This window comes from Rana temporaria, chromosome 5 (assembly GCF_905171775.1).
Source record: "Rana temporaria chromosome 5, aRanTem1.1, whole genome shotgun sequence".
NCBI classification, from domain to species: domain Eukaryota; kingdom Metazoa; phylum Chordata; class Amphibia; order Anura; family Ranidae; genus Rana; species Rana temporaria.
Window position 1 is genome coordinate 352,433,456 of NC_053493.1, and position 26,811 is coordinate 352,460,266.

General features: G+C 42.0%; 1 protein-coding gene across 2 annotated transcripts in view; it reads right to left on the bottom strand.

Annotated features, from left to right (window-relative positions):
• The window catches only part of RMDN1 (regulator of microtubule dynamics 1), a 32,466-nt gene extending 6,638 nt beyond the window's left edge, over positions 1-25,828 (bottom strand). The window contains exons 1-9 of one of the 2 annotated variants that reach the window (XM_040354580.1): positions 25,659-25,827; positions 18,144-18,261; positions 16,600-16,687; positions 9,936-10,095; positions 7,517-7,606; positions 6,419-6,474; positions 2,164-2,251; positions 1,976-2,006; positions 501-634 (exon numbers count right to left, since the gene is read on the bottom strand). In XM_040354580.1, the coding sequence (XP_040210514.1) occupies positions 501-634; positions 1,976-2,006; positions 2,164-2,251; positions 6,419-6,474; positions 7,517-7,606; positions 9,936-10,095; positions 16,600-16,687; positions 18,144-18,261; positions 25,659-25,751 (858 nt within the window). In that variant the 5' untranslated portion in view covers positions 25,752-25,827. Of the gene's footprint in view, positions 1-494; positions 635-1,975; positions 2,007-2,163; positions 2,252-6,418; positions 6,475-7,516; positions 7,607-9,935; positions 10,096-16,599; positions 16,688-18,143; positions 18,262-25,658 lie in introns of those variants that run through there. The other variant, XM_040354581.1, reaches the window with a different exon arrangement.
• Positions 25,829-26,811: the final 983 nt, after the last annotated feature.

The window sequence follows — 26,811 nt, forward strand, 5'->3', positions numbered from 1 at the left end:
GGCGGAATTTTTATTGATGGCCAAATAAATCCGCAAAAGAAATCTTTATGCAATATAGAAAAAGCCACCCTTCAATTGACAAATCACGCCCCCACAAGCGTCCAGGAAGAATAGCAAATAAAGATATCTTTCTATTGCAGATGTTTGGCCATCGATAAAAATTCCGCCCCCAGCACTGCCACCCCGTAAACTCAGCTGTTCAGCGGCTCCGTACTGCACATGCGCAGTTCCACCCGGGCATTTCTAGGCAGGACACCGGAAAAGAAATGTTAGTATTGACACATCAGAGCTGTAGAAAAGACATCCTTCTTCCTAAGACTCCAGCAAAAACACTGAGGCATGCTGGTTTTGCCAGTGCTCAATGCTCCACCCAGGCCATAATGTGACCAGTGGTGTACAAATAATACCTCTACACAGAAATGGCATATATATATATATAACGGCAGAAGTTTTTGGATCTGTGTGCACTATTCCTATCACAACCTGTATTTTCTTTATACCTCTTTGTCTTCTTCTGTTCTTACAAGATAATCTCTAGCTTTACGCAGCCAATGTAAAGCAAGTTCCTTATTCTTCAGCTGTAAGAAAGTCTTGCCCAGGTACAGAAGGTTCTTGCTGTAGAAGTTTGGATCAACTGTAATAAAATTAAGACAATAAAATATGAAACAAATACCTGGATGTATTTTGTATAATAATGCATTTAAAGAAAATCATTTTATTAAAGGCTGGGAGTAATGTAAGACAGTGCAAGGTCTTAAATAAGAAATGATCTGTTAACTTCCTCTACAGGAAAATAATACTATTGTGCGTCCAAGCCCTCAAGGAGCTTACAATCTAAAGTTCCTATGATACATACATACATAAGTCAGTTTAGACAGAAGCCAAATAACCTACCAATGTGTCTTGAGTGTGGGAGGAAAGCCATACAAGCAAATGAACTACCAACTGGGATTCAAACCAAGGACCCAGTGCTGCAAGGCAGACATGCTATCCTGTAAGCCACTGTGCTGCCCATTACATTTTATTTCTACATAAAGGAAGTTGGTGTCTAGGTATGGACATTTTTCCAGCTCAGTGCAAACCAGTGAGTTGGGTGTATAAAAGCTGTAAGGCCAGCACATGGTTTAACAAGAGATGACAAATGGAAACTTTGCTAGCATTAAAAACAGCAGAGGTTTCAACCCTTCCTAAATCCAAAACTAAGCTTTTCATAGACTTCTCCTTTAACAGTTACTATTAATTTATACACATAATTACATACCTCATTATTTTAAAATGGTGCTACATTCCTTCTCCTAGTGCCATTTTTAAAACTAAGCCTGTAGGAGCTTGTGCTGGAACAGCTGGGTGTCAATAAGGCACATTTCATAGTGGCGGCAAAAACACCCCCAAGCATCTATCTGCAAAATAAGATGGCTGCTCAGGTCCATAAACATTGCCATGACTGCGATGCTTCGCACAAGTCTGTGGGTCTGTTGTCTGGAGCTCGGTGGGTGGAGTCGTGATGTCAGTAGACTCCCCACCTTCCTCTACACTCCCCTTGTCAACATGCATTTTTTCCTGTGTATTCCTTACACTAAATTCTGCTATGATCACTAACATCCAGTCAAAATCCAGAAAAGTAACCACATGACTTCAGAAAAAGGGGTGGGAATTAAAAAATAATGCCTGTCTCCAGCCTAGTGCATGAGATATGTAAATAACCTGTCACTCACAGCAAGGGGGGGAACAGACAAAGGTTTTTCTCTGCAAGTCTGTTTTATTTCACTGAACAATAAAAGAGGATTGCTCAGAGCTGGATTTAACTCTGTGTGGCAAGACTGGGCACAGATGATAGGAAATCTTATACTGTACATTGTGACATCAAAAAAAAAATTGGGTTTACATCCACTTTAAGGGCAGCCCTAATTAACTCTAAATTATCAGCACTACTGTATTAAGAAAATAAAACGTCTATTCTTTAAGTATAGTTTACCTTTTTCAGCCTTTTCAAAGTATGCCAAGGCCTGAAAGAAAAGAAGAAACGTGTTTGTTTCAAAGACAAGAGATATAGACAGAGAATCTCCCTAATGGTGACACAAACTGCAATAACAACTTCAAAGTTTAGCTTTAGATATACATTAAGCAGTGTTGCAGCCTTGTTCATGTTCTATGCAATGTTACCTCTTCAAATGTTGAAGATGGTGGAGATGCAAACAGTGCTGCAGCAATTTTAGTCTGATACCAGGGCAATTCAGCAAAACCGTAGCACCTGTAAGGTACAAAGTCATTCATATTACACATTTACAAGCACTAAGAAAGGAACAGTTTACATCTACAGCTTAAGGTTAGGTTCACACTAGTGCAGTGCAATTTTGATCCGATTTTCTATGTGACTGTAGTGCAGCTGCAATGCAACTTGGTGTGTTTTTGCGACGTTTTTAATGCACGTTTTACTACTGCGATTCATCCCTGCTGTCAGCCAGCAGGCATGGGTCATTGGTTAAGATGCTGGCACCTACCCATGTCCTAACAACGATGAATCATCCCTGCCGTCAGTGTGAGATTTCCCGCTGACAGCAACATGTAAAACAAAAAAGAGCCAACATATAGAGGGGAAAAAAAGAAAAGAAAAAAAGGATTTTAACCCCCTAGTGCCGGCTGCCACAGGCCCTTTAAGGGGTTAGCTATGTCGGAAGGCGGGCCTTATGGCCATGTGACTGCCGTGATTGGCTGTTACGGCAGTCACATGATCTGAAAAGTCCAGATCACAAACTGTGCACTCTCGGCACAGTACTGTCGGCGATCATGCACACAAATTTGCGGCTGCTCAGCGCCAAGGAGGTTATAAGTACCTGAAATAAAGTGGTTGTAAAGGCAGAAGGTTTATCTTAAAGCATTTTATGCATTAAGATAAAAAGCCTTGTGTGCAGCAATACTTACCTGAGGTCCATCTAGATCCAGCGATGTTTCAGGAGTGTCTGGGACTCCCCTTCTAATTGGTTAATACCAGTGGCGGCCCGTCCATAGGGGGCGCATGGGCGCCGCCCCCCCCCTCTCCCCAAAGCCAGTAAAAAAATAAAAAAATAAAAATGAAAAAAAAATTTTTTTTTTTGGGCCCTTTAAGAAAAAAAAAAGGTCCTTTAAGACGGTGCATGTTCAGGGTGAGCGCCGGTCAAAGACTCAGAGCACTGCTATAGCATCATTGAAGCGTCATGCCAATGCAGCAGGCAAGACGCTTCATTTGCAGTTTTTTTTTAAGCTCTGTGGCTATGTGCTGTGCGCCATGAGCCAATCACTCTCCAGTGTCTCCACTCTCCTCTCTAATTGGGTCCTGCTGCTTCCTCACTGCAGAAGGAAATGGGCGGTGCTTTCCCCAGGGCAGTGTTACTTTCGCTTTTGACTCCAGGAGGACTAAGGTAATTAACTTTATTAAAATACTTTATTTGTCTCATTGTCTGTCCTGTCCAGTGTCCCTGTCCACCCCATCATGTCCAGCACCTTATGCTGTATGCTCAGCCTGTACTGTGATCGGACTGAGAGAGGACAGGAGGGAGGGGGGAGGGTGCCGTGCTTCACATCTCCTGTCTGTGTGTGAGGGCTTAGAGTGCCTGCGTCCTGCAGCTGTGCTTTACAAATCTCTTATCTCTGTCTGTCTATCTAATCTATCTGACTGTCCTGCCTGTCCCCTCTCTCTCTCTCTCTCTCTCTCTCTCTCTCTCTCTGTCTGTCTGTCTGTCTGTCTGTCTGTCTGTCTGTCTATCTGTTTAATTATCTATCTATCTCTCTATCTATCTATAGCCATATCTATCTATCTATCTATCTATCTATCTATCTATCTATCTCTCTATCTATAGATCTATCTATCTCTCTATCTATAGCTCTATCTATCTATCTATCTATCTCTCTTTCTATAGATCTATCTATCTATCTATCTATCTATCTATCTATCTATCTATAGCTCTATCTATAGCTCTATCTATCTATCTCTCGATCTATAGATCTATCTATCTCTCTCTATCTATCTATCTCTCTATCTATAGCTCTATGTCTCGATCTATCTATGTCTCTATCTATCTATCTATAGCTCTATCTATCTCTCTCTCTCTATAGATCTATCTCTCTCTCTCTATAGATCTATCTCTCTCTCTCTATCTATCTATGTCTCTATCTATCTATCTATTAGCTACCTCTGTCTAATTATCTATCTATTTATCTATCTAATTATCTGTCTGTCTATCTATATCTATCTGTCTGTTTAATTATCTATCTATCTATCTATCTATAGCTATCTGCCTAATTATCTATTTATCTATCTAATTATCTATCTATATCTATCTGTCTGTCTGTTTAATTATCTATCTATCTATCTATCTATCTATCTATCTATCTATCTATCTATCTATCTATCGCTCTATGTCTCTATCTATCTATCTATCTATCTATATCTCTATGTCTCTATCTATCTATCTATCTATCTATCTATTTGTCTGTCTATCTAATTATCTATAGCTAGCTGTCTGTCTGATTATCTATCTATCTATCTATCTATATCCATCTAATTATCTATCTATATCTATATATCTGTCTGTTTAATTATCTATCTACAGCTCTATCTCTTTATCTATCTACAGCTCTATCTATCTATCTATCTATCTATCTATCTATCTATCTATCTATCGCTCTCCCTCTCTCTCTCTCTTTCTCTGTCTCTCTCTATCTGTTTAATTGTCTGTCTATCTATCTATCTATCTATCTATCTATCTATCTATCTATCTATCTATCTATCGCTCTCTATCTAATTATCTATCTATATCTGTCTGTCTGATTATCTATCTATCTATCTATCTATCGATCTATCTAATTATCTATATCTATATGTCTGTCTAATTATCTATCTAATTATCTATCTGTATGTCTAATTATCTATCTATCTAATTATCTATAGCTTTATCTCTCTCCCCCTCCCTCCATCTATCTATCTGTTTAATTATCTATTTATCTATAGCTCTATCTAGCTATGTCTCTCTATCTATCTATCTGTCTGTCTGTCTATCTAATTATCTATCTAATTATATATAGCTCTATCTCTCGCTCCCTCCCCCTCCCTCTATCTATCTATCTATCTATCTATCTATCTATCTATCTATCTATAGCTATCTGCCTAATTATCTATTTATCTATCTAATTATCTATCTATATCTATCTATCTATCTATCTATTTGTTTTATTATCTGTCTGTCTATCTATCTATCTGTCTCTCTGTCTGTCTGCAGGTCCCATTGTCTGCGAGTGGCGGGGGGGGGGGAGGGGTTGACTGGGGTTTTGTTTGCGCCCCCCCAAAAAAATAGAGCACCAGCCGCCACTGGTTAATACAGAAGCATGGTGCTATTGGCTCCTGCTGCTGTCAAAGTCAATTATGAGAGAAACGGGGTGGGGCCGGGCTGCGGCTCCATGTCTGAATGGACACAGGGAGCTGTGGCTCAGCTCGGGTGCCTCTATGGAAAGCTGCTTGCTGTAGGGGCATTCAACAGGAGGGAGGGGCCAGGAGAACCAAAGAGGTACCCAAGAAGAGGAGGATCTGGGCTGCTCTGTGCAAAACCACTGCACAGAGAAGGAAGGTATACATTTTTTGTTTTGTTTTTGTAGTTAACAACAAAGAGGCATGGGGTTCCCCTCAAAATCAATCCCAGACCCTAATCTGTGCATGCAGCCTGGCAGACCAGAAAGGGTTAAGGAGGGGGAGGGGAAGCAAGAAACCACCCCCCCCCCTGAATCATACCAGACCACATGCCCTCAACATGTGAAATGGGAATCCTTTGCCAGGGATGTCCCCTGGCTTTGTTTTGTGGTACTCATTTACTAAAAAAAAAAAATCTAACGTAAATAAAAAAACATAAACGTTTTTGAAATGTCCTTTGAGAAAAAAAATGTTATATATATATAATTTTTTTTTATTTTTTTTCTTAAAACTGTCTTATGCTTTTTATTCACTTTTGAAATGCAATATAATGTCCAACAATTACAATGAACGCCAGCGTTTTTATGAAAAATAAAACCCAGACGCCCACCAAACACAGTGCACTATCCAGTGGTGTCCGCTTCCATATTAGTGACAACATATAATGTGCCTTTAGCATTATGGCTGTATATATCTGTGGGTTTTGCCTGCTATCCGCCTTTGAGAATAACAAAATCTGCTGCTACTATGCGATAGCCTGGGAGGGAGGTGGGACAGAGGATGGAGAAAGTTCTTACTCTAACTTCTGGAGTTTTTGTAAAACATGGAATGTTGTAATATAAACCTAAAACATTAGTCAGATTGTAATAATTCCTATATCATTGTAAATTGCAGGTTTAAATCCATTCCTATGCTGTACCACACAAAGGCCTACTGAATGGCACCATGTAAATTACTCAATTGAGAATGTTCACATACCAAAGTCCCATGAGATGAATGGTTGTGGCATCTTTTGGGTTAAGCTCAATGGCCCTCTGCAAAGAACAATAAAATGGTTAAAATGCAATTTACCAACCTGTATTTCACACTTTTAAATATGCTAAACAAAAATATGGCGTGCAAAAAAAAAAAACAATGCACTATAATAAGTTAAAACGTGATGTCAGATATTTTATTTTTAAACACAGTAATGACCAGATGATGTAGTGATTTAATCTAGGGGGGAAAAAAATGTAAAGCTCCCCCGTCCCCGAGTGCTCGCACACAGAGAGAACGCATATGTAAGTCGCGCACACATATGTAAACTGCATTCAAATCACACATGTGCGTTGAACTGAGAGCAACAATTATAGCACAAGTCCTTCTCTGTAACTCTAAACTGGTAAACTCTTAAAAAAAATATTTAAGAGTCGCCTATGGAGATTAAGCACAAATGTGAGCAATTTTAAGGTGTGACATGTTAGGTATCTATTTAGCGTAACATTATCTTTCACATTATGAAAAAAAATAAGAATTGAGCCAACTTTACAGGTTTTGTTTATTAATTCACAAAGCAGTTTTTTCCCCAAAAAACGCATTGAAAAATTGCTGCGCAAATACCTTGATTAACCTAAAAAGTTGCAATGACCGCCATTTTATTCCCTAGAGTCTAAAAATATAAATGTTTGGGGGGTTCTGAATAATTTCTAGTGAAAAAAATTATGATTTTTACATGTAGGAGATGAGTACCAGAATAGGCGCGGTATGAAAGTGGTTAAAGAACCATCTTCATAGTAGACATGCCATGCACCTCCTCTTACTCTCTTCACTCCTTTATACATTGTGTTGGACTGTGCATATAATACTTCAATTTATGAAGAAGTCCCTGACCCAGAAATATTCTGTGCTATAGTGGTCCTGGCCAAATCGGCTGTCTAATTTCATTGATAGCAACCTGGGTGGGTAAATCTCCTCGTGGGAGGATTCCTAAAACCGCCAAGATGTTAATTTGCTATAATTCAATTAGGCTGTACAGAGTGGTCCAATCACTGCAGTGCTTTTCTAGGTCTCTATTTATTGGCCATAGGTTTACTGTACCTGAAAGTGGTCCCTTATAATGTGCGAATTTCCAATTTTCACTTTTATGCCTTCGTAATCCCCCACATCACTGAGGCATATGCCATACCACTGCAACACAAACAGACAAATATATTAAACCAAAAGGAGTAGTTAGGGAAGAGGTGTGGGGGGGGGGGGATGTTATAAAGCTGACAGTTATTACATCATTTCTAAACACACTCAGCTATCTAGCTTTATTGCACATAAATACAATATGTTAGTACAGACATTCTGCCATAAATAAGAGCAAAGCTGGCTGACAGCCAGGGGTGTAACAGGAGGAGTCACAATTGTGACCCAGCTCCATGCTTCAGGGGGCCTGCGTGGCTACCCTGTGCACCTCCTGCAGCCACTGAATGTCTGCTTTTCCTCTCCCCCCTCTGGCAGGCATTCAGCAGCTGCAGAATGAAAATGGAGGGATTTGGTATGTTGCCCCTCCTATCCAGCTTCCTCTTCCTTGTGCTGCCCCCAGCCCCCTGTTTTTTTAACTACAAATATGTAGCAGAATACATATTGGCCTAAATTGATGAAGACATGTTTTTTTATTGGATGTGTTTTATAGCAGAACGTTTTTTTTTTTTTTTTTTCAAAATGATTGCTTGTTTTTTGTTTAAAGCGCAAAAAATAAAACCGCAGAGGAGATCAAATACTACAAAAAGAAAGCTCTTATTTGTGGGGAGAAAAAAACATCAATTTTGTTTGGGTACAGCGTCACATGACCACGCAATTGTCAGTAACAGTGTCGTATTGCAAAAAAATGGTCTGGTCAAGAAGGGTTTGTGAATTTTCCAGAGGTGAAATGAATAGAGAAGAAAAAATAAATAAAAATAAACCCAACCCTTCTGCCTTTAGAACCACTTTAAAATCAATAATATATACAGTAGCTAGAAAGTAGCCATTAACCACTTGCCGCCCGCCAATGACATATTGACGGCGGCAAAGTGGTTATAGAATCCTGACTGGACGTCATATGACGTTCTCAGGATTCTGAGCCGCTGCGCGCCCCCGGGGGCGCGCATCGCGACGATTGTTGTTGCAGGGTGTCAGTCTGACACCCCGCAACACCGATCTCGGTAAAGAGTCTCTCACGGAGACTCTTTACCACGTGATCAGCCGTGTCCAACCACGGCTGATCACGATGTAAACAGGAAGAGCCGTTGATGGCTCTTCCTCACTCGCGTCTGACAAAAAAAAAAAATCATAAAAAAAAAAAAAGATGCCAATCAGTGCCCACAAATGGGCACTGATTGGCAACATGGGTAAATCAGTGCCACCCCACAGTGTCCATCAGTGCCACCCCACAGTGTCCATCAGTGCCACCCCACAGTGCCCATCCATGCCCAGTGCCCACCTATCAGTGCCCATCTGTGCCACCCATAAGTAGCCATCAGTGCCACCCATAAGTGCCGCCCATGAGTGCCACCCATGAGTGCCCATCAGTGCCGCCTATGTGTGCCCATCAGTGCCGCATACCAGCGCCGCCAATCAGTGCCACCTCATCTGTGCCCGTCAGTACTACCTCATCGATGTCCATCAGTGCCATCTCATCGGTGCACATCAGTGCCCGTAATTAAAAGAGAAAACTTACTTATTTACAAAAAAATTAACAGAAAAAACTAAAAACGTATTTTTTTTTCAAAATTTTCAGTCTTTTTTTAGTTGTTGCGCAAAAAAAAAAAAATCGCAGAGGTGATCAAATACCACCAAAATAAAGCTCTATTTGTGGGAAAAAAGGACGCCAATTTTGTTTGGGTACAGTGTAGCATGACCGCGCAATTGCCATTCAAAGTGCGACAGTGCTGAAAGCTGAAAATTGGCTTGGGCGGGAAGGTGCGTAAGTGCCTGGTATGGAAGTGGTTAAATTAACAATGTCTCTTCCATGAGCAATGGATAGGGCATGCCCATGCGAGATAGGCTTGAGCTTTTCCTGGGTTTAGGTTTAGCTAAATGGTGAGGGGGTTGCAGTGCAGAAACATCTCTGATTAGAACCAAGAGGTACCACATGTAATGCTTTGAGCATCTTTTTTTATGAATTCTGTATGAAACTGTGAATGGTGTCAGGTATGTCCAACTGGGAGCAGATCCATATCATGCTGGCTTGGTTATATTTCCCAGCTGGTTTAGGAGAACCTTGCAGTCTGCAATGGAGCAGAAGGTAGCTAAAGACAGACCTGCTCAGCCTGTTTTTCCCAATAATTCTTACAGCATTAACCTGAAAATAATGGCACTTGGGGCAACTTAGCAGACATGTTTGGCAGGCTTGCAGGCAAAGGTGAACCATTGTTTACATTTTTAAACCTGAAGTAAAATACTGTAATCCGACAGCTCACATTTAACAAAGGAATACATTGATAACAGAATTACTTATAAATCAGACATTATATTAGTTTAGACCAACTTTGTGAGCTGGTGAGCAGGACTCGTTCAGTTCCAATGCTTTCTTAGCCAAGTCTCGGGATTCATACACCAGACGTTTTTTTACATCAGGGGCAGTTTTGCTGAGCTGAGCCAGATCTCGAGAGGCCCGGGCAAGTCTCCATAGAAGTTCAGGATCTTCACTAAAAAAAATATGCAAGTTCATAATAAATATCACAAATATTTGAATTAAATGCAAAAATAAGTGAGCGCTCAGTGTAACAACAAAGGAGCCGCTAGCACACAAAAGGTGAATATACAATCCTCAAACAATATAAATTCAAACAAGTGCAGAGCTAGAAATGAATAACAGTGAAGGATTGTCCAGAGTGAAAAATAACATAAAAATAATGTCTTAATTCATGGTTAGACAAAGTGCAAAGATGCATTAAAATAAATAAATAAATAAATGGATAGGCCCAGATTCACAGAGATCGGCGTATCTCTGTGCGGGCGTAACGTATCTCATTTACGTTACGCCGCCGCAAGTTTTTCAGGCAAGTGCTTTATTCACAAAGCACTTGCGTGTAAAGTTGCGGCGGCGTAACGTAAATCACCCGGCGGAATTCAAATTTGGTGGGTAGGGGGCGTGTATCATTTAAATGATGCGCGTTCCCGCGCCGAACGAACTGCGCATGCGCCGTCCCTAAAATATCCCAGCGTGCATTGCTCTAAATGACTTCGCAAGGACGTCATTGGTTTTGACGTGGACGTAAATTACGTCCAGCACCATTCACGGACGACTTACGCAAACGACGTAATTTTCAAAATTTTTGACGCGGGAACGACGGCCATACTTAACATTGACTGCGCCTCATAGACCCAGGGGCAACTTTACGCTGGGAAAAGCCTAACGTAAACGTTGTAACTTTACTGCGTCGGCTGCGCGTACGTTCGGGAATTCGTGTATATGGAGCTAATTTGCATACTCGACTGGGAAATCGACGGAAGCGCCACCTAGCGGGCCAAAAAAAAATTTCAGTTAATATCCGACGGCGTAAGAGACTTACGCCTGTCGGATCTACTGAATATCTATGCGCAACTGATTCTATGAATCAGTCGCATAGATACGACGGCGCTAGGCAGAGATACGACGGCGTATCTGGAGATGCGCCGTCGTTTCTTTTTTGTGAATCTGGGCCAGAAAAATCTTGTTTCAAGGAAACGGACGGGTGAACATGTGTCAGACATGAGCTGGAAGCTAGCATTCATGTAGAGAATATTCCACCCAAAGTGTAGTCTGTAGAATCTCCACGGTGATATCCCACCTCCAGTATATAATGCACTCACCAGAAGATGAATTAAGATGAGCCTTGTGTTATAAAACACGTAAACAGATCATGTCAGCCAGGTCCTGCGCCAATGATTAGCGTCCAGGTGGGAAAGGTCCTATACACTGACATCCCAAGAGAAGGGTCCTATACACTGACATCCCAAGAGAAGCGTCCTATACACTGACATCTCAAGAGAAGCGTCCTATACACTGACATCCCAAGAGAAGGGTCCTATACACTGACATCCCAAGAGAAGGGTCCTATACACTGACATCCCAAGAGAAGGGTCCTATACACTGACATCCCAAGAGAAGCGTCCTATACACTGACATCTCAAGAGAAGCGTCCTATACACTGACATCTCAAGAGAAGCGTCCTATACACTGACATCCCAAGAGAAGCGTCCTATACACTGACATCCCAAGAGAAGGGTCCTATACACTGACATCCCAAGAGAAGGGTCCTATACACTGACATCCCAAGAGAAGGGTCCTATACACTGACATCCCAAGAGAAGGGTCCTATACACTGACATCCCAAGAGAAGCGTCCTATACACTGACATCTCAAGAGAAGCGTCCTATACACTGACATCTCAAGAGAAGCGTCCTATACACTGACATCCCAAGGAGAAGGGTCCTATACACCGACATCTCAAGAGAAGCGTCCTATACACTGACATCCCAAGAGAAGGGTCCTATACACCGAAATCTCAAGAGAAGCGTCCTATACACTGACATCCCAAGGAAAAGGGTCCTATACACTGACATCCCAAGGAGAAGGGTCCTATACACTGACATCCCAAGGAGAAGGGTCCTATACACTGACATCCCAAGAGAAGGGTCCTATACACTGACATCCCAAGGAGAAGGGTCCTATACACTGACATCCCAAGGAGAAGGGTCCTATACACTGACATCCCAAGAGAAGGGTCCTATACACTGACATCCCAAGAGAAGGGTCCTATACACTGACATCCCAAGAGAAGGGTCCTATACACTGACATCCCAAGAAAAGGGTCCTATACACTGACATCCCAAGAGAAGGGTCCTATACACTGACATCCCAAGAAAAGGGTCCTATACACTGACATCCCAAGGAGAAGGGTCCTATACACTGACATCCCAAGAGAAGGGTCCTATACACTGACATCCCAAGAGAAGGGTCCTATACACTGACATCCCAAGAGAAGGGTCCTATACACTGACATCCCAAGAAAAGGGTCCTATACACTGACATCCCAAGAGAAGGGTCCTATACACTGACATCCCAAGAAAAGGGTCCTATACACTGACATCCCAAGGAGAAGGGTCCTATACACCGACATCTCAAGAGAAGCGTCCTATACACCGACATCCCAAGAGAAGGGTCCTATACACTGACATCCCAAGAGAAGGGTCCTATACACTGACATCCCAAGGAGAAGGGTCCTATACACTGACATCCCAAGGAGAAGGGTCCTATACACTGACATCCCAAGGAGAAGGGTCCTATACACCGACATCTCAAGAGAAGCGTCCTATACACCGACATCCCAAGAGAAGGGTCCTATACACTGACATCTCAAGAGAAGGGTCCTATACACCGACATCCCAAGAGAAGGGTCCTATACACTGACATCCCAAGAGAAGCGTCCTATACACTGACATCTCAAGAGAAGCGTCCTATACACTGACATCTCAAGAGAAGCGTCCTATACACTGACATCCCAAGGAGAAGGGTCCTATACACCGACATCCCAAGAGAAGCGTCCTATACACTGACATCCCAAGAGAAGGGTCCTATACACCGACATCTCAAGAGAAGCGTCCTATACACTGACATCCCAAGAGAAGCGTCCTATACACTGACATCCCAAGAGAAGGGTCCTATACACTGACATCCCAAGAGAAGGGTCCTATACACTGACATCCCAAGAGAAGGGTCCTATACACTGACATCCCAAGAGAAGGGTCCTATACACTGACATCCCAAGAGAAGGGTCCTATACACTGACATCCCAAGAGAAGGGTCCTATACACTGATGTTATTGCCGCCGCAACCTCTTGGCAGGAGCGGTGTGCTTTTCGTGTATACTATTTTTATGGCCTTTTTTTTACTCCCATTTTATCCAATAAATACTACACCATATTAGCTACATTCTTGGCTCCTGGTGATCTTTTTTACACAGTATAACCTCACTGAAGGGGTATGCGGATTCATTGCCGTTTACTCTACGCCCACCTGGATGGTGATCATTGGCGCAGGACCTGTCTGCCATCATCATCTGTTTACATGTTTTATAACACAAGGCTCGTCTTAAAGCGGTTGTATAACCGCATATGCAATTTTTTTTTACACCTGCAAGGCAAAAGACATAATGAGCTAGTATGCATCGCATACTAGCTCATTATGAAATACTTACCTCGGAACGAGGAGAAGAGAACTTACCTGGTCCACGCCGAGCGAGATGTCATCTTGACTCGGCGTGTCTTCCGGGTATCCCCGGCTGGATTGTATTGGCTGGAGCGGCGATGTCGTCACTCCCGCGCATGCGCGCAGGAGACTTCAATTCCGCAAGGTCCAGCGGCTGCTGGTCCTTTAGCTGAGGAACTCCCCCTGCGCAATCGCTGCTGCAATCAGCGGCGCATTGCGAGGGGAATATCTCATAAACCGTAGAGGTTTAGGAGATATTCTCTATACCTACAGGTAAGCCTTATTATAGGCTTACCTGTAGGTAAAAGTTTAAAGAAAGGCTATACAACCACTTTAATTCATCTTCTGGTGAGTGCATTATATACTGGTGGTGGGATATCTCCGTGGAGATTCTACAGACTACACTTTAGGTGGAATATTCTCTACATGAGCTTCTGACACACCTCAGTTTCCTTGTTGATGTTCTATGAGACGCAATCATTTTTTTTAATGCACCTATGCAGTTTTTGTCTAACCATGAACTGAGAGATGTTATTTTTCACTCTGGACAATCATTTACTGTATTAATTTCTAGCTCTGCACTTGTTTGACTTTACAATATTTGAATTGCATGCGTCAGTTGAAAAAAATATTTTTACACCAATAAACAATAACAAATCACACAGAATGGCTGTTCTAGAGGTCATACAAAACAATATGGTAGTAAAGTGATGAGAGTAATGTTAAGTCTGCCAATGTATTCTGCGCAGATACTTGACTCTAGACAAATTTGGGCAGAACTTGCCAAAGATTCTCAAGCCTTTCATAAATTTGCAGAGACTAGAGCAAAGTAACTGGTCAGAATATGATATCCTCAAACCTCCCTAAGGGCCCCAGATAATAGGATTTCTAATTCTACTTGTGGTATAAAAGAGATGGGTAAGAAGATTGTTTTTGATTTCTTTTACTTTATTATTAGTTATTCTACAGTTGGCTTAAGACATTATTTAGGTTTCTTTTGGAGTCCTTTGCTATATACCAGGGATCTGCAATTAGCGGACCTCCAGCTGTTGCAAAACTACAAGTCCCATCATGCCTCTGCCTCTGGGTGTCATGCTTGCGGCTGTCAGAGTCTTGCTATGCCTCATGGGACTTGTAGTTCTGCAACAGTTGGAGGTCCGCTAATTGCATATCTCTGCTATATACCTACACTTAAAAGAATAATTCCAGGCATCGGCATGTTATACATGGTTACATTGGTCAAGCTTGGACCTATATATATATATAACATACCTGGAAATCAATGAAGTAGACACTACTACTCTAGTGATCTCCTCTTGCTTCTAGGTCCTTTGCTCAGTGGCCAGCCTGATGCCTTGTGAAAACAAAAGTTCGGCATGGGCACCAGTCACAGAATGTTTTGCATTTTTTAAATGAATGCAAAGCATTCTCTGATTGGGCGAGGTGAAGAGCATGACTCTCCATCTCATTCAATCAGAGAACACTTTGCATTCTGTGGAGATCACTGAAGTTGGTGTATTTCAAGGATTCTCAGCTTCAAGCAGCATCAGCCAGGTATGTCATATACATGGTTACAATGCATGTGACATACAATGCTAAAGACGTCCTCGGCTTTGTGGTAGTATATCTGAATGATGGGTGCAGCTACAGGCATTATTCAGATATTGCTGGTTTCAGCCAGCTATTCCCTACACCATAAGAACAATCATAGCGACTGTTCCGCCGCTTGATCGTTCTTATGGGTGGCGAGAGCGGGCGTTCCCCCCTCCCGCCGCCCTCTGGTGCTTCTACCGACTTACCTGAGCGATTGGTGAGTCGGTGACAGGATCCGGCAGCCCCGGTTATTGACCATAGAGATTTCCGGCGGATCAGATGGTCGCCGGAGTCTCTATGATCGTCGGAGGCCGGACGCGATGTTATGATGTCACGCCCGGCCTCTGCATTCAAAAAAACGGCGCCACTTTGGCTAGGAAGCGGTGATTGTTTTTTTATTTTAGGCTTCTCAGCCTAGCGGTGAGATGTGACATATTTCACTGTAAAGAGGTCCAATCATGTCATATTCCTATTACAAAGGATGTTTACATTTCTTGTAATAGGAGTAAAAGTGATCAAAATAAAAAAAAATCATGTAAAATTAACAATAAAAAAAACCCTGTTCCCGTGCTCACACGCAGAAGCGAGCGCATACACAAGTCCCGCCCACATATGAAAACGGTGTTTAAACCACACATGTGAGGCGCCGCCGCGAACGTTAGAGCGAGAGCAATAATTCTAGCCCTGGACCTCCTCTGTAACTAAAAAAAAAGCATTAATATCACTCTAAATCTACTTCTCTCAGGTGATGTTTTCAGGGCTCTCAATGTTTGAATTTTGGCAAAATCAGCAGAATCAGACAATATTTAGCCAGCCTTACAAAAGGACAGCAACAATGATAATTCTAAAAAGATTGAGGCGATCAACTTGTTTTTTATTTTCTAAATAGGTTCCTTTTAAGCTAGTGCATTGTTGGTTCACTTACCTTTTCCTTTGATTTCACTTCTAAATGTTTTTTTTGTATTTGTCTGAATTTCTCACTTCCTGTTTCTCCTCAGTAAACTTGCCCCCATCATCCATGGGGGTTAGTCAGTCAGAGCAGCTTACTGAGGAGGAACAGGAAGTGAGAAATTCAGACAAAGAAAAAAAAAACATTTAGAAGGGAAATCGAAAGAAAAGTGAACCAACAATACACTAGCTTAAATGAACCCATTTAGAAAATAAAAAAACAAACCTTTACAACCCCTTTAAATTTGATTGGTTACCATGAGCATTTTATACAGATTTTAGAAACCAGTCTTGGAATTTATTTTAAACAAGTTACTATTCAACCCCAATATAACATTTAATTTCTTTAGAACACCATGACATGCTGTAATAATGTTCACCATTTGAAAAGCACCAGGCATAAATAAATAATTTGTACCCGTTTTTGAACTGGCTCAGAAGTTCATGAAGCTTCTCAGTTTCTCCGCTGTTATAGAGATAATCTGCTTGCTCCTTTATGTCTTCAACTTAAAAATGAAATAAAAAATAAAAAGCAAACAATTAAGCCAATGCAATCTAAAAATAAATTTTACTGTGTAAGCAAAGAAGATAAGCATTTAATATGACAGGCCATATCTGAGATCCTAAAGGTATGTTGGAGAGTACACAGGTCAGCTGTTTAATATGTGCCAGCTTTCTGTAATGTCCCCCCAGACACAGGCCATCTCACTGGCTGGTTGGTTGTCAGGGATCATGGCCAATGACTAGTTTGCATTTACCTGCACTCTGGATAAGCACCTCCCATTTACCTAAGCAGCTGGAAAAATATTCCTATCCCTCTGGATAATACAAAAGTTCTTCTAAATATTGCAGTGCTATCCCTTATGAGAATACAAAAAGTGATAAAACACTACGCTCAAATCAGACCAAAACATTTTTTTTTTAAAAATGTCACATTTGCACAGTGACTGGTGGACGGTTTATTTTATTGTTTATGAAGAATATACATATTGTTTAAGGTAAAGTTTATTGCCTCTATGTGATTTGTTATTATAACTTCTTTGTATTCATTCTTATGAGCGATAGTGGAAGGATATTTGAAAGAACATGGTCAATGACTGCCCAAGAAAGGTAATTATTGCCATTAGCAGGTGCACTATATTTGTTTTGGGGATGGGGACTCCACTTATAGCCAAGCTCTCTTTGCCCGATTACAGTAGTTATATAAGAATCTATTTCATAGGAACAATCTGCAACGTGTAGTAACTTACAGCATCCAGCCCAGAGTCACTTCTCATAGATCAGACTACAATTAAAATCCAAATGGTTGCCATGAATCATTGCACTTTGTACACAAACACTGCTCTCTGCGCTGCCTTGTCTAAGACTATTAGTTTCCATTAGTAAAAAAAAATGAAGGTATTTAAAAAGTTAAAATGAGAAGAGGAATGATACATTGTTTGGCGCATTCATTGGTTGCTATGTTCTGCTTGGCAAGTAGAGCTAAAGGCAAAATCATTTTAAGTATGGGCAAACACTCGTTCTTTCAGTCAAGTTTAGTCTCTCCAGAACACAGGTGTCAAACACAAAGCCCGCGGGCCGAATCTGGCCCTCCAGGCCATTTCATGTGGCCCTCACAGCCCTCCTCTGGTCCTCTTCAAGACCCTTACTTTCTGCTTTTAAGCAATGCATCCAGCTTCTTCACAGCAGCATTATAAGGAAAGGGGGGTGCACTGTGATGTAAGGGAGAGTGGGGGACTCCACTTCTGATGGTGGGGTGGCTCTTGACATCTAATGTAAGGGGAGGGGATGCGCTGGACATCTAATCTTACAGATACAACCGGCCCTTTTGAGGGAAATCATAATGCTGATGCGGCCCACAATGAAATGGAGTTTGACACCCCTGCTCCTGAATGTAATTACCATACTTGTATATGGAAACCTGAAATCACTTCTGTTCATTGTTCAAATCCCCACAAACACCTTTAATGCTGGCGTGTACAACGGCATGCTTGCACTTCCATCGGTACGATCCAATGGCCAGGAACGAGAGAGACGACACGACAAGACCTTTCCCCAACATGGTCAGCTTCACCGGGATCTGTTGTGGGGGACAAAATGAATCAACTGTGAATTACCAACAACTTATTCCAATTTCCCAGAACTCTAAAGAGAGCAGTCACTAATGTGTAGCTGTAATAATCTGAATCTATATTCCTGGGTGGTTATTTTTAAGACAACCTTCACTTTCAGGGACTACCTGATTTTTTCATTTATTTGTATTGTAAAAAAGGGACAGGTCCGCCTCCATGGCAGCCTAAAACCGGCCCATACATTGCTGACATTTTGTCCACTTCCTGCTGGCTCAGGCAAAATGCGAGCAATGTATGGCCTTCTGGTTCCGCTCAGTTCAAAAGCTCAATCAACTTTGGTTGAAGAAGTCGATAAAAAAAAAAAAAAACTGAGCCAAACAGTGGCTGTATCCAATCAGATGCAGGCACCATTCAGGTATTCTGGCAGGTGGGCCGTCCATCCACAATGTTAGCGTGAATGGTGAATCTGTTAGATTTCAGCTGAATTTTTTTTTAAATATTATGTCCAGTTTAACAGTAATCTAGTAATCTCTCTGCTGCGACAAGGAGATAACTAAATACAAGTGCAGCTTTGTTTCCCAGGTTTGGGGGTGTAAGTTACAGTATTATAAGATCAGCCGACATTCACACTCTTACAAATGCTGGGTCCTGACTGCTTCCCTTTAAAGAAGCTTAACATGAAAACAAATCACCAGTAAACTTACATAATATGATGTGAACATGGTAATTCTTTTATCGATTGTGAGTAAAATGTGCACAACACTACATGAGAATTTTCCAATGTTTTAGCCCTTTAATAAAGCCAGACTCCATGTTTCCTGTCACTTTAACCTCTCAGTACCTTATATGGGTACAATGTTGCATGACCGCGCAATTGTCATTCACTGTGCGACAGTAGGGAAAGCTGAAAATTGGCCTGGGCAGGAAGGGGGTGAATGTGCCCGGTAATGAAGTGGTTAAACAGTTTATCTGGACCAAGCTGGTCCAAACAAACGTAATTATTTTCACCAAGTGCTGCACTGGCCCCATACAGCTACATACTACATGCTACATACAGTACACAGAGCTGTGAGACAGAGCCTTCTCACACCCCAAACAAAATAGAGTGTATTCTGTGAATGAATACAAATCTTTCTCTGATTGGCTGAGGTGGAGAGATGTCATGCTCTCTGGCCAATCAGCCTCTCAATGTGCCGCTGACAGCCCGCCGCTCCCGCCCCCTCCAGTCTGGCATTTTAGGGAGCGCTGGAGGGGCAAAACAGAGAGCCAGGGACTGACAGTCACCCTCTCTGCCATGTGAAGATTGGAGCGATAAGTGGGCATGTAATCACTCAGTTCTCTGCGGCGGGGGGACAGATGCAGCATCCACCTAGGCGAGTAGGAATTATTATTTATTTTATTTTTCCAAAACCCATCCTCCTTTTAATTTTTGCACCGTCTTTCACTTTAGGATCCTGAAATGTAATAAACACTTTTTTTTATTTCTACAGGATTCTGTGTTTTGGCTGGAGCTCTGCTTTAATCACTTGCCTACTGGGTCTCTTCCTGCCCAGGCCAATTTCCAGCTTTCAGCACATTTGAATGACAAATTATGCAGTCTTGTAACGCTGTACGCAAACAACATTTTTATAATGTCTTTGAGACAGAGCGCTTTCTTTTGGTGGTATTTAATAACTACTGTTTATTTTTTTTGCTAAACTAAAAAAGACAGAAAAAAATAAAATAAAAACAAAATCAGATGATCAGTGCCCTGAATATCAGTGTAGATTTGCTGGTTATCGGCTCTCCTCACGCGCAGTCAGTGTGGGGAGAGGAATGACAATAACTGGAAAATCCTGTTTAGACCAGGTTCACACTGAGCTGCGGGAAGGAAGCCGTGCGAGTTCTGAACCTGCACAGTTTCACTCCTGCAGGTCAGTCTCGATTTAAGCTGCGTCCTGTACATCCAGGACATTAATGCGAGAGGAGCCGAGCCTGCCCGACTATACACGAGTGTACTGCGCTTGGTATATGCCGGTGCAGTAGCTCAAACTTGGCGCGGGTATCGGCGTATATCGCGCACCCACGATTTTGCCCTGAATCTCAGAGCAAAAAAGTGTGCGGTATATGCCAATGCGGTATTTGCCGGTTCCAAAAGAAAAAAAGGCAGACATTTGGCCGCGTGCGTTTCAGTCTCTCCGACAGAAGTTTAGTCGGCTTCTGTCGGACAAGCATGCTGGAAAACTAGCGTCCGACCTACTCCTGATCCCGCTCAGCCAATGGCAGAGATCGCTGATTGGAGTATTCTGGCGGGGGGGGCGTCCCCTGTCAGAACACAAAAGCTCACTGACATGGTTAGTACATCGGCTCCGACCAGAACGGACACTCTGAACAAAAAAAAAAAAGAAACGAACAGTGTGTACCAGGCTTTAGGCTATTTGCATAAGTTCATAGAGAAGTTTAGGAGCAGAGGGTCATGTTAAAGGGTCGGCATGTTCTGTGTCATACTTATGAGTTATACATTAGTAGACTGCTCTTCTATGCTTATCTTTTGTTATCAGGGGAACCTTTAAACTTCAAAGATAACAGAGGTTACAGCATGCAACTTCTGACAATACTGACTTTTTAAGCATTTAAAGGCATATCCACACTCCGAAATAAAATTGTACCAGTTAACTAATCCCTAATGTAGTGGCTGTATTCGTTTTCATTCTTTAGATTTTTCTCTTTATTTTCACCTGACACTGCTGTGAATTACACACTTCCTGTCCCTGGGTGGCTACATTAAGGCCCCTGTAACACTGATACGTTTTCCTGTGTTTTTACCTTGTAAAGAAAAAATACGCAGGAAAAATGTTTCCCTTTAAATCCTATGGGACTTTTCACACCACTGCTCTGTGAGTGCAGCTCTTTTGTTTTCCTGGCCATTTGCGGCCAGGAAAGCAGTCGATCAGACCGATCTGTGTCCGATCATCTGCATTGGAGGCCAGAGGAGAGATTTGGGGTCTAATAGACCCCAGATCTCTCCATTAAATGCCCCATGCTATCGAAAGGAATGTTATGCATCCCTTGAGACAGCAATAAAGTTAATACCAAAAAGAAAAACACAATATTAAAGCGATTGTATACCCAGAAAAAAAAAAAAAGTACCTCATTATGAAATAACTTAGAACGAAGCCCCTGCACCGTCTACTGGTTACCGCCGAAAGAGCTGACATTTTGCCTCTGCGCTTCTTCAGGGTTCGCAGCTCCAGCTCTGCAAGTGGCCGAAGACCTCAATGACATCACTCCCATTTATGCGTGCAGGAGTCTTTTTTACGGCATGGAGCTCTGATTTTCAGGCAGGATCCGCCAGACCTTCAGAGCGCATGCGCCACTGACATCAGCGGCTGCATGCAAGGTGAATATCTCCTAAAGTGTACAGGTTTAAGAGATATTCATTTTACCTACAGGAAAACCTTATTATAGGCTTAGCTGTAGGTAAAAAAGTGCTAAAGGGGTATACAACCTGTCCCCCATGCTTATGCACAAATGTAAACGGTCATCGCACCACACTTGTGAGGTATCGTCACAAACGTCAGAGCTAGTCTAGTGCCAGACCTCCTGTCTATCTCTAAACTGGTAACCTGTAAAGGCATTTCAAGTGTTGCCTATAGAGAATTTTAAAGTACCGTAGTTTGGCGCCATTCCATGGGCTATGCAATTTTACAGCAGGAAATGTTAGGTATCCATGTTACTTTTCTGTTTAAAGCGGAGGTTCACCCATGGAGAACACATTTTCCCCTTAGATTAATGCTCGTTTTGTCTAGGGGAATCGGCTAGATGTTTTAAAATATGAGCAGTACTTACGGTTTACGAGATGCATCTTCTCCGTCGCTTCCGGGTATGGGCTGCGGGACTGGGCGTTCCTTCTTGATTGACAGTCTTCCGAGAGGCTTCCGGCGGTCGCATCCATCGCGTCACGATTTTCCGAAAGAAGCCGAACGTCGGTGCGCAGACGCAGTATAGAGCCGCACCGACGTTCGGCTTCTTTCGGAAAATCGTGACGCGATGGATGCGACCGTCGGAAGCCTCTCGGAAGACTGTCAATCAAGAAGGAACGCCCGCTCCTGAAGACCCATACCCGGAAGCGACGGAGAAGATGCATCTCGAAAACGAGTAAGTACGGATCATATTTTAAAACAAATAGCCGATTCCCCTAGACCAGTGTTTCACAACTCCAGTCCTCAGGGCGCACCAACAGGTCATGTTTTCAGGATTTCCCTCAGATGAAACTGCTGTGGTAATTACTAAGGCAGTGAAACTGATCAAATCACCTGTGCAAAATAATGGAAAGCCTGAAAACAAGACCTGTTGGTGTGCCTTGAGGACTGGAGTTGAGAAACACTGCCCTAGACAAAACGAGCATCCAGCTATGGGGAAAAGAGGAAAAAAAACACAAATGGGTGAACTCCCGCTTTAAGGCAGACTACCAGGTGATTGCAGCAGTGCCCCCTAGTGTTTAGCACAGATAGCGCAAGAGTCTCACCATTTCTACTTAGGTATCCATTTACTCTGCATATCACCACCTTTAACATATTACAAGCAATTTGGTATTTAATTGTGTGCAAAACAATTCATTAAAGTGCACTTAAAATTGCATTTGAAATCATCAATATATTCTCTCTCCAGTCAAAAGCTAAATTAACCACTTCCCACCTAGCCTATAGTTAAATGGCAGCCGGGCCGAAGCTCTCTCATTCTGGGTGGATTTCATATGGCGTCCTCCCCAGCATGCACCACGGCCACGCTGTGCCACAATCCGACATCCGCTGTTTCCACCAGACACTCGGATCACTGATCCAGCCGGCCAATCACAGCAGATCACATGCCACCTGTACACAACGGATGGCTTTCATTCATTGTGTACTATTGTGTTGATCTCTGCGATTGGTCACAGCGATCACATGGTACAGACAGGGCCATACCCAGCCCATTTTTACCATGTGATTAGCTGTGGTCAGTAAAAATGGTTGTCTATAACAGTGATATTCATTGTTATAAGCAATCATAATATAGTGTGTTAAAAAAATAAAAAAAAAATAAAAAAAGAAGGCAGAAAAAAAATCTAAATCACTCCCCCACAGGAGTAGTTGCTCTGGTCACAGTATGAAAAAATAAAAATAAAAAAAAAAAAACGAATTTTTCAGTTCATTTATTTTTTTTCTATGATGAGGCTGTACTGCACTGGTGACTGTATGTTAAAAAAAAAAAAAAAAAAAAAAAAAAAAAACACACTTTTCATTTCTTCTTTCTCCAAAAAATTGTGACAAAAAATAAATAAAAAATGATGACAACTTCAAAACACTCGCCATGCCTCTTACTAAATACCCCGGACTGTCTACTTTCCAAAAAAAGGGGGCCATTTGGGGGGTATTTCTACTGTCCTGACATTTTCTGGCCTCAAGAAGTGAGATTGGATCAGGATTGATAAATTTTTAGTTATGTACCATAGTTTGTTGGCTCTATAACTTTCCTACAGAGTAAATAATATACACCGATTTGTGTTAGTCTCACCAAAAAAACGTAGCAGTATATGAAACAAAAACATTCCAACATTCGTATAAATGTATTTATTTCTTGCACAGAAGTAGATAAAATGCTATCATGTTTCAGCAAAATACACACTGAAAATATAGACCAGATATACTACAAACTCCACTCTAACGTAGCGCTATACTTTGGTCTAAATTTACGCAGAACATTTTAAATAACAGAAACAAAGAAAAAAAAGTGTTTGTTTTTTCCAAATTTTCAATCTTTTTTTCATTTATTTAGCAAAAAAAAAAAAAACAGTGGTGATCAAAATACCATAAAAAAAATAATTATTTGGGTAAAAATAAAAATGTTGTTTAGGTACAGTGTTGCATGAGCGCGCAATTGTCATTTATAGTGTGACAGCGCTAATAGCTGAAAATTGGCCTGGACAGGAAGGGGGGTGAGTGTGTCCAGTATTGAATTAGTTAAAGCTGCACCTACCCCCATTCTAAACCCTATACTACGTTTTTGACTAGAGTTCTACTTTAACTATGAGATCTATCTATGACAGGGTTCGACAAACCCCAGGCGCCAGGTCGCAATTGCAACTAGAATTAACGACCTGGCGCGGCACAGCTGGGGTATCCTGTGTCTCCGTGCGCCCCCACCTCCTCTGCTGCGAGATCGCGTTGGGCTGCGCTGGCCAGTAATTGAGGCCGTGGCCTTCTGCAGGCCTAGGCATCCTTCTGTGATCTGGCGCCATCTTGTGGTGGCCGTTGGTATGACAGGACAACCAGCAATGCTAATTGAGCTTCCCCTGTTTTCACTGCCATCTCCTTCCCTCTAATTAGAACCCCCAAACAGTATATATATGTTTTATTCTAACACCCTAGAGAATAAAATGGCGGTCGTTGCAATACTTTCTGTCACACCGTATTTGCGTAGCGGTCTCGCAAGCGCACTTTTTTGGGGAAAAAAAATACACTTTTTTAATTAAAAAATAGGACAACAGTAAAGTTAGCCCAATTTGTTTTTATATTATGAAAGACAATGTTCCGCCGAGTAAATTGATACCCAACATGTCACGCTTCAAAATTGCGTCCGCTCGTGGAATGGCGACAAACTTTTACCCTTTAAAATCTCCATAGGCGACGTTTAATTCTACAGGTTGCATGTTTTAAGTTACAGAGGAGGTCTAGGGCTAGAATTATTGCTCTCGCTCTAAAGATTGCGGCGATACCTCACATGTGTGGTTTAAACACCGCTTTCATATGCAGGTGCTGCTCACGTATGCGTTCGCTTCTGTGCGCGAGGTCACCGGGAAGGGGCGTGTTTCTAGCTCCTAACTTTTTTAGCTGGCTCCTAGATTCCAAGCAAATGTGTCAAACCCTGCCCTATCTATCTATCCACACACCCCATGGTTTTAAATGCTATTTATGTCACACAAACCAATAAATATACACTTATTGTTTTTTTTATTTTATTTTTATAACCAAATACATGTAACAGGATACATTTTGGCCCAAATTACAATATTTTTTTTTTCTTTTTACTGGATATGTTTTATAGCAGAAAGTATAAAATATTGTTTTTATTGTAGGGTGTTTTTTTGTAATATATATAAATTTTGAGGTGATTAAATACCAACAAAAGAAATCTCTATTTGTGTGAAAATAATAACACAAATGTAATGTGTGCAATTGTCAGATAAAGTAGTGCAGTGCTGAATAGCAATAAAGGTCATGAAGGGAGGTGAAGGGGTTACTATCAGCCAATCCTCTCAGTACTACAATGAGGGATCCGGTGATAAGATGTAGTGCTGGGAGCTCTCCCTCATATCTGCTGTACTCTCTCTACAAGCCATGACAATGTCATTAGGATAAAGGACACCCACACCGACCCCGCTCACCTCGCCCTGTGCAGCCCTGGAGTAGCTCCGGGTGAGCGGGGTGTGGAGGCGCTGTACCCAGCTCCGCAGAAAACTCCGAGCCCCGGCCGCCATGCTCCTGTCACTTCGCTACCTCCGAACTATATTCATTTCAAACTCTTCCTTCTTTCCCTACACTGACTGTAACCCATATCCCCGCCCTCTTCCGCAACTCATTCCCCACTTCCGTCCAGGCTGTTCTTCATTTCCGCCACACACGTCCGTGTTCCGTCAAATTAGGCAACCCGTCAGAATGCGTAACAAGTGACGTTTCTTCGCCGCCATCTTGCTACACCCCGCACTCCTCCATAGTAAGGCTACACTGAGAAGGAGGAAAGCGGACATTTTGTTACACCCACCAGAGTTTAACATTTCACAAATATTTTTAACAGTAAACGGAGCTTATAAGGTGAAATACAGTATTTGGAAAGCCTGTTTACATGTTTAATTTTTAAAGCAGCGTCAAGCCTGTTGATCTCACAAGTTTGCTAATGTGACAGAATACCGCTGCTTTTATAATTCAACATGTAAACAGTCCGATGGTTTTTCCAAATACTGTATTTCACCATATATGCTCCGTTTCCTGTTAAAAATATCTGTGAAATGCTAAACACTGGTGGGTGTAGCAGGATGTCCGCTTGCCCCCTTCTCAGTGTATCATTACTGTGGAGGAGTGCGGGGTGTAGCAAGATGGCGGTGACGGAACGTCACTTCCGTTACCAATTCTGACGACTTTCCGACCCGTCAGAATTGGTAACGGAAGTGACGGTCCGTCACCGCCATCTTGCTACACCCCGCACTCCTCCACAGTAATGATACACTGAGAAGGGGGCAAGCGGACATCCTGCTACACCCACCAGAGTTTTGCATTTCACAGTTATTTTTAACAGGAAACGGAGCTTATAAGGTCAAATACAGTATTTGGAAATGTCTCAGACTGTTTACATGTTGAATTATAAAAGCAGCGCTGTTCTGTCACATTAGCAAACCTGTGAGGACAACAGGCTTGCCGCTGCTTTCAAACCTCAACATCAACAGACTTCTAAATACTGTATTTCACGATATAAGCTCAGTTTACTGGTAAAAATAAGTGTGAAATGCAAAACTACAGGGTGTAAAAAGATGTCCGCTTACC